The sequence below is a fragment of the Cavia porcellus genome, unplaced genomic scaffold, assembly GCF_034190915.1.
Source record: "Cavia porcellus strain 051 isolate PalLab524CR breed Dunkin Hartley unplaced genomic scaffold, mCavPor4.1 scaffold_19, whole genome shotgun sequence".
NCBI lineage: Eukaryota > Metazoa > Chordata > Mammalia > Rodentia > Caviidae > Cavia > Cavia porcellus.
Window position 1 is genome coordinate 12,483,633 of NW_026947502.1, and position 8,876 is coordinate 12,492,508.

The 8,876-nt window shown below is 39.8% G+C and overlaps 1 protein-coding gene across 2 annotated transcripts; it reads right to left on the reverse strand.

Moving 5' to 3' along the window:
- Nucleotides 1-234: 234 nt before the first annotated feature.
- Nucleotides 235-5,302, reverse strand: Med7 (mediator complex subunit 7). Of its 2 annotated transcripts, none has more exons than XM_003473281.5 (2): nt 5,177-5,302; nt 235-2,244 (listed from the first exon to the last, which is right to left on the reverse strand). In XM_003473281.5, exon 2 carries the CDS (start codon nt 2,225-2,227, stop codon nt 1,526-1,528), a length of 702 nt encoding a protein of 233 aa, XP_003473329.1. In that variant the 5' UTR covers nt 2,228-2,244; nt 5,177-5,302; the 3' UTR covers nt 235-1,525. The 2 variants fall into 2 exon arrangements, with proteins under 2 accessions (XP_003473329.1, XP_005005206.1); XM_005005149.4 differs by having other exon boundaries at nt 5,141-5,241.
- Nucleotides 5,303-8,876: the final 3,574 nt, after the last annotated feature.

Below are 8,876 nucleotides of genomic sequence, written 5' to 3' on the forward strand. Positions count from 1 at the left end.
GCTTCCTGGTCACTGTCTCTGGAGTTTCTTCTGGTTCAGGTATGGATTGGGGGGGGGGTCAGAATTTGTCCCCAGGTGACACTGTGGCAGATCCAGGGCCACAATTTGAGAATCACTGACCTACATTTAGAAAATGGCAGGCAGAGTTCAGATACAAGGCTATTTCTCCACCAAGACCTTGGTGGAAGAGAGATGGAGTGGAAGGAGAAAAAAAAAAGTACAGAAATAAAAATATCAGCACTAAAACAAATTTATTTTTTGCTCACATAGTCGTATCTTCTGGGAAAGGGCATGTACAATTAATGAAAGACCTACTCCTCTTTCAAGGAACCAAAGCGACTGAATCTTCACCATCTTCAAGTGGCTTCTGAAGATATCCTGACTGTGCCTGTCAAACCGGGAGATGGCAGAAGAAAATGGAAGATCATGAAAGAAATTTCAGCGAGGTAAACCTGGTTTCCTACCACCATGTTATTCCATCCTCTAGGACTTAAGTTGTAGGACCTCACACAGACTACAAGGCCACATTTAGGGTATGCTGTGCCTGACTGGGAGCCATCTCTCGACATTATCTCATAAAGAAGCAAGAATTTTTGGTAGACGTCTAGCAGTGCCTGCTACCAAACTTTTTTCCTGTTGCTGGCTTCCAGCCCCTAAGCAAACCTGAGCTAATATAAACGGAAATGTATAGATAACTGCATAGTCATCTTAATTACTAAAATAAGTTCATGGAACTAAAGGAACCAAATAATTTATTACCTGAATGACTGGCAAAAACAACAGCTTAGGCTGGGGATGTAGCTCAGTGGCACAGTGCCTGCCTGGCAAGTACAGGGTCCTGAGTTTGACTCTTGATACCAAAAGAAAAAAAAAAAAAAAAGCCCAGTCTATGGAACTACCGTCCCATGATTTTATGCAGGATAGAGAGAAGAGGTTGGGGTGATATGGCAAGAGTCCTGGGGAAAACACACTTAATTGTACTGGTTCCTTCTTTTAGCATTTTGTATTACTTTTTGGGAGATAAGTAAAATTTTTAAGGAAGTCTAAAGATTTCATAATTTCACAGATACACCTCAATATCCTTTATTCATCATTCTTAAACCAAGTGACAAGTTTACTTTTTTCAAGGCTAAAGCTTGCTACACTAAGGGTATCTTCAGTTTTATTGCAACTTCAAAAACCAGAATCTCCCACACAACAGCAAACATTTTGCGCTTTTTTTTTTTTTGTAAAGTAGGAAAATTTACTGGAGAATGGGAATGGGAAATAGGGAATAGGAATTGCTCCTGAGGGGTCCCAAATGGGTTGCCTACATTTTTCTTTTTAAAGTAATTTCTCTTAATGTAGGTGTATTCATGTGCCTATTTTTATTAAGCAGTGAAATTACTGCCTATAGCATAATTAAAAAGGTGGAATCAAGAAAAAACACGTTTTTAGTTATACAGAACCTCTTTTAACATTATCTAAAAGAAAATAAACTAATTTACAACTGTATTTAACAACAGGAAAAAAGAACAGGAAGACTTCATGGTCTTTCATTCATTTCATCAATAAGGACACATAAGGCAGCATCTTTTTCTATAATCTGGTCCCTCCTGTGACCTGAATTTTCTCTTTGCTGTTCATTCTGTCCAGTACAAGTGTTGCTGTCATCAGCATCCATTGGTTCAGTTTTAACTTTCATCCCTGCTTCAGAATGGGGCAAATCATCAGGCAAAGAAGCCAAACAATTCTGAATCATCTCAATTACTCGTTCTAGGTGTTTCTGAAACCTCTCAGCTGTTTCAAGCCGTTGGCGTTTCTGGACCTCCATCATGACTCTCAAGGTCTCTCTTGCTTGGTGGGGTCGGTATTCATTTATAAGATGATGCACATGTACAAAAAGTAGCTTAAGATCTTCCAGCTTCTCTTCTCGTTTTATACTCCCAGGGCTCCTTATCAAGATATCTAAAAGGTCCAAGAAATTAATAAGGATAGACATATTGAGTTTTCTCAGTTCTTTCTTGTGATCAAATTGCATAGGATGAAGTCGTTCAATTCCCTGACTTTCCAAAGGGCGGATGATAAGATCATCACACTGGAACTGGTTACCAAACATCATGTAACTGTCTTTAATTGGAGGTGGAGGCTTCGGGGCTAAGCCTTCCTGAATATTTTCATCTGTATATTCCTTGATGTACTGCATTGGTGGCGGAGGGAGTGCGCTCACTTGCTGTGGTTCACCCATTGTGGAAGATCAAAAGCCTATAGAAACAGACCAAAGCTTATTAGAGTACAGCTACAAAACAAACCCACAACATATAACAACTAGAGAGTTTGCTCTGAGAGTTGGAGTCCAAGACAAGACGATCATCTTAGTTTCTAAAATTAGTATTTACAACAGGGTAAGGATACTACCTTTTTCTGAGTGTTATATTGTTAACCATCCACAAAATTTCCCTTGTGTGTGGTACACGTACATACACATCCCAATTCCTCCTTTTCATCCCTTTTCCCTTTCTTCCCTCTCTCTCCCTCCATCTCTGAATGCCTTCCCTGCTGAGAATCATCTTTCCCTCAATTTCCTATTATCTTTTATTTTGCTCTTTGAGTTTGTCACAAACAATTCAGTATTAATTTGTGTCTGAATTATTTTGTTTAACATTATGGTCTCAAGGTGCATCCAGTTTTATACAGTGACTTAAGTCTTGCCTTCTTTATGACAGAGCAGTAGTCTATAGTGCAAATACCACATTTCCTTTCTCCATTCCTGTTGATGGCGTTTGGGCCACTTTCAAGATCTAAATCCACAATAACTTCCACTTATGGCATTTGAAGAGGAGGTAATCTTAATATGATTCCCTGGTTCACTTTAGACTGATCTGATCAGAATTTCAAGGTAGGGCAATGTTAGACAGGACAATTCACGTATGTGAGATATTGAGAGCAGGCATGGGTAACTCCAAGTTTCTACCAGGCCAAGTGGTGTGCTGGGACTGAGCTGAGAAACAAGGGAGCAATTTCCATTGCTGACTTTGCCTCTCCTCCATCCAAACTGCTGCTGTGCCTTAGAACTGTTTTCATCTAACAGACCCTCCAGATTTCAAATATTCTACCATGAGAACATTTTCTCTAAGGCAGGCTTTGAGTAAGCCCATAAACCTTCCAACACAGAGAACCCGCCATCCCAGGCACTGCTGAACTTCCTTAGATGCTAAGTTAGGTTTACACTAGAGAATAATGGCAAATCTATATACACAGCTAACACACATTTTAACTTGTCATTATCAAAAATGTAAGTGCTAATACTCTTTGAACCAACAATTCCATTTCTAGAAATTTATCCCATAAAATACTTTTAAAAGCACACAAAGTTGTACACAGGATGTTTAATGCAGCACTTTTTTAATAGGAAAAGTTAAAAAAAATAAGTCATTTATCAATATGAACAGGACAAAATGTCTGTACAACTATTAAGAACACATGAACTCCATTCCTAGTCCCCTTCCCTCCCTGCCAAAAAGGCCAAAAACAAAACAAAAAACCCACACACACATGGATGAGAGGTTTATAAAAAGTTATATACTGTTTTGATTGATTATAACCTACTTGTGTTGCAAATAATACATTGGACTTGTTCAAACTTTTAAGTCATATTTACACAAGTTACATGAATTTACAAAGAATATTTTATGTTCTTCACTCAGATTCTCCAATGTTAACATTTTCCCCATGTTTGGGCTTCTCATCCGTACTCATCCCCAAGTACTTCAGTGTATGTTCCTAAGACAAGAATAATCTCTTATTACAGCATCACCAAAGCCAGACTACTAACACTGCTCTAGTATATCAAAATAAACTTTAGAACGCCCATGTTCACTCAAGTTGTTTTGTTTTTTAGGTCAAAAGCTCCATAGCTCCCTATAGGAAACCCATTTCTAAAGTTGCAAATTTCCAAAAAACCAATATGCAATAGATGTCGTTTTGTATCTTCCACAAGTTACACAAGTCTGTGAGTGAAACACTTTCTTTTTAGGGATAAGGATTCCAAGCCTCAACATGGGTAAACTCTCCAATCAGATCAAAGAGCTAGGAAATTATGTAACAAGAATTCTTAATCTTTGTGGCTCCAAAGCATAAACTTTCTTGAATTCCGGATAACTTCAGCCAAGCAACAACTCAGGCCACACCTGCTTTTACCTGAACCCACTGTAAGCCATTTTGAGTTGACTTTTGGGTGTCTTAAAAAATTGTTGGTGTGCTGTAAGGTTTGGGTTTTTTGCATGTGAATATCCAATTGTTCCAGGATATATATTGAGGGTATGATCCTTTCTCCACTTAATTGCTTTTGCATCTTTGCCAGAAATCAATTGTCTGTTATCTATTTTGGGACTTTATATTGGTGCTTTGGTGATTTATCTTGATATCAATGCCATTTTGTCATGATTGGTGTAACTGTGATAAATCGTGGGTTGGACTAGACTCTTCTGAGTCTTTTCTATTTTTACAGAAATGTAAGAATCAAAATGTTAATTTTTATGAAAAATGATGTTGGCAGTTTGATAGGAATTGTGTTTTCTGATCTTTATTATTTTCTTCTTAGTTTTAGTTTTGTCTTTTATTTTTAATTTCTCAAGGAAATATATATCGTAACTTTCTTTTCATGAATCCGACTGCACAGTGGGAACCTGACGTGCCGTAGAAACTGTTTCCCCATCGCTGTCAGAGTGAACTTTCAAACCCCGCGAGGAGTCACCCTATTAACACCAGTGAGAGGCGTGGGAGCCGGGCCTCAGCCCCAGCCTCAGGCGCCCGCTCTCCGGGCGGAGGTCCAGCAGGGGCCGCTTCTTCGGGCGCCTACAGGAGGCCAGGCTGCTGCCGCGCAGTGGCACCGGGCCCCGCCCTCCACTCGACTCCCGCACTGCCGCCCCCAGGAGGTCCGCGACGGCTGCTCCCACTTTACTAAGGCCAAGCCTCGCTCGCCGAGCCCACACAGCGCCAACACCGGTCGGGGAGAAGGAGGGGAGCGGGCTGCCCACCGGGGCCGCCTCAGGGGACCGCAGGGCGAGGCGAGCCGCCGCCTCCGAGCCGAACCTCACCAGGCCTTCGGGTCCCCAGTCGGTCCCGAGGAAGCCGAGAGGGTCAGGCAGGAGCCACTCACCTAGCCTGGAAGCGCAAGCCGCGGCCGCCCACTCACCTCCGCTCTTCGTTTACACTGTAGCAGCTTTCGCCTCAGCAACCCAATCGGACTTCCGTTCTCCTCCTCCAGGAAGAAGCCACTGGTGCGCTCCTTTGATTGGCTGTGGGGTCTGTCCTTTAACTGCGGGCCTAGTCCCGCCTTAGACTTACGGGTTGCTATTGCGCCTGCGCATGCGCTGCCGGCCCCCGCGGTCCTGCGTAGCTGTCCATGTTTTTGGCGCGGCAGAACACTGTCAGGTCTGGAGTGTGTATCGTTGTATTTTGTCAGTAAAAGTAATAGCTGCTAGTTGTGTTCCTTTGTTCCCCCTGTTAAAATTGAACAAGGCATTCTTTTGCCTAAAGTAAAAAAAAAAAAATCAAAAAATTCTGTCAACATTAGTGTCACTGTCAAAAATATTTAAAACACGAAAGTGAACTCTACGCTATTTGTTGTATATTTTTCAGTCTGGAAAAGCATTAAATATGATTTTTGAGATCAGTAATATTCTCAATATTCGTTTCTTCACCATTCGTTCACTTTTATTGTCATTTAGGAAATTAGAGGTGTTTATCATATTTCTCAGCCACAAATTACTAAATGGTTAGAAAACTCAGACATAAGCATGTCTTTTGAACGGTATTTTCGTGAAAAGCTCCACATATTTCCAAGTTTAAGACTTTTAAAAAATAGGATTATTTGATTCGTTTCTTTTTTTAAATTAATAGAGAATTCCAGCCATAAAAGTAGAGTACAGTATACTCTTCACCCAACTTGCATAATTATCTGCCCATGGACACCATTTCCTTTCATCTCTACTGTAGCATGCATTTTTAAAAAGTAAGGCTTATGTTTTTAATATAACCTCACTGTCGTTGCTCATTTGAGACGAGAAGAATAATCCTTTTATATCCCCGATTACCAGATCAGTATTTGAATCCCAGTGTGTCAGGTTCCAAAGAAGGCCCACCCTTTTATCTGTTAGAGGTTCCTCCCCCATCTGGGTTTCCTCACACACACATTCATTTTTTTGTTGAAGAAATCCATCCTCTCTTAAGCATACATCTAGCTGGCTTTTCTTCCCACCCCTGACACTAGTCACACAACAGTGACTTCTATGGTGTTGTCCAGGCCCATTTTACTCTACCTATCAACAGCACTCGCCCGTTTGATCATTTGGATCGCCCCAGCAACTGGTTCGCATCTGGGTAATATCAAGCAGGCCCTAGGCCGGGCTTTCCTCTGTACCTCAGACCAGTGTGTGCACTTTGTTTGCAAAATCAGAAAATAAGGGGTCATCTTTTTCTCTGTAAGTGCTCCCCTCAAACCATCTCAGTAGCCTTTTATTTTAGGTCTATTTAAAAATATGTAGTCTTCAACATTCCCACTGCTATGGGCCCAGTGATATCATTACTCTCTCTCACCTGGACTTTGGAAATAGCTCCCCACTGGTTCCCTTGCTTCCATTTTTATCTGCCATTAGTCTGTTTACCACTCTGTCTTAAAAGGTAAGACCGATCATTTCTGTGTTCAAAATTATTCAAAGTTTTCTGGCATATTTAAAATAAAATCTAATGTCTTCACCTTGGCCTACATTGGTCCTACAAAATGTAGTACTTAGATTATAGGGTTTAATTTATAAATGAGTACAGTAAGAAATTAACAATAATCACAACATACTGTAATGAAAATTATGGAAATATGGCTTCTTAAAGTATCTTGCATTTTATAGCTTCTGTTTGGCATATTTGAACTGCCAGCATCACTCTTCATGTACTTTGGTGCCATTATTAAATAAAACAAGAATTTCCTGAACACAAGCAATGTAATACTGTTACAGTGGATCTGATAACTGAGATGGCTACTTAAGGGGACAAAGGTATGATTCACATTCTGGGCAGGTCAGGGCAAGACAGCTCTCAGATTCTAACATGCTACTCAGACTGCCACACAATTTAAAACTTAGAAATTGTTCAGTTTTGAAAATTTCCATGTAACATTTTCATACCATAACTGACCACAAGTAATTGGAACCACAGAAAGCAAAATCTGGAATATACAGAGAATGCTGTATTCATTTTATTTTATTTTTTACTAGCATATGTTTGCAATACAAAATGATTACAGTCAGGCATCTGCCTCGAGAGCACAAGACCATGAGTTCGATTCCTGGTACTAAAAAAAAAAAAAAAGATTACATTCGTTAGGGAAATAGGTACATGCACACAACATATCTTGCTTCATTCTTTATCACTTTCCCTGCCCCTCACATTCTATCTTTTTGACCCCTTTCCTTTTTTCTTTTTCTTTTTTTTTTTTTTTTTTTTTGAGCCAGTCTTGCTATGCAGTTCAGGATGGCCTTGAACTCACTTTGTTGCCCAGGCTGGTCTTGAACTCGCAACAATCCTCCCACTTCAGCCTCCTAAATGCTGGGATTGCAGGTGTGTACCACCACTCTAGCTTATCTTTCTTTCTTTCTTTTGTTCATATTTATAAGACATAATAAATACCTTCCTTGTGTGGAGTTGGTTCATGTACACAGCACATCCCAAGTCCTTTTCTTAAAATCCCATTCCGCTCCTCTTCCTCTCCCCTCAATACATGTCTTGGTCCCTTTCCCGTATGCAAAAATTCTATGTTGCTCTTTCTATTATCTATCTTTTATTTTGTTCTTGATTTATACTTGGGTTTCTCACATAAGACAGACCATGTGCTATTTAAGCTTGTGTGTCTGATTTATTTCATTTAACATTATGGTCTCAAGGTATATCCATTTTCCTTTAAGTAGCTCAAGTTTATCTTTCTTTTATGCCAGAGTAGTACCGCATTGTGTATATATGCCACATTTTCTTTATCCATTTATCTGTTGATGGAAATATAGCTGCTTCCAAGATTTAGCTATTATGAATTGTGCTTCTATAAACATGGGTATGCATATATCGCTATAATACAGTGTCTTTTAACACTTTTGAGGAGTTGCCTGGAAGGACAATAGTTGGGTCAAATAGAATTTCCAGTTTTAATTTTTATGAAGAATCTTTGTGTTGATTTCCATAGTGATTATACCCATTTACATTCCCACCAACCCCACAACCTTGGCAGCATTTGTTACTGGATTTGTTGGTTATGGCCATTCTTTCTGGAGTAAGATGGAATCTCAGTGTAGTTTTAATTTGCATTTCTCTATGGCCAGCCAGGTTGATCATTTTTCATATATTTATTGGCCATTTGCACTTCTTCTGAGAAGTCTTTTCTTTTCAGATGCCTTGTTTTTGATTGGTTCTTAAATCTGGTTGATCTAATTCTGGGGCTTCATATTTATCCTAGGTATTAGTCCTCTGTCCAAGGAAGAGCTGGCAAACATTTTTTCCTACCCTGCAGGTTGCCTCTTCACCCTGTTGGTTGTTTCCTTTGCTGTGCAGAAGGGTTTTAATTTGTTATGATCCCATTTGTTGATTCTTGTTATTATTTCTGGAGCAATTGAGGTGCTAGTCAGAAAGTCTTTGCCCATACCTATGCCTTCAAGAGTTTTACCTGTCTTATCTTCCAGCAGATTGTTTCTCTTTTAACATTTAGATCATTGACCCATTTCAGTTTAGTTTAGTACATGGTAAGAGATAAGGGACCAGGTTCAATCTTCTGCATGGGGATAGCCAGTTTTCCCAGCACTGTTTGCTAAAGAGGCTGTCTTTCCTCCAGTATAAGTTTTTGACCCACTTTT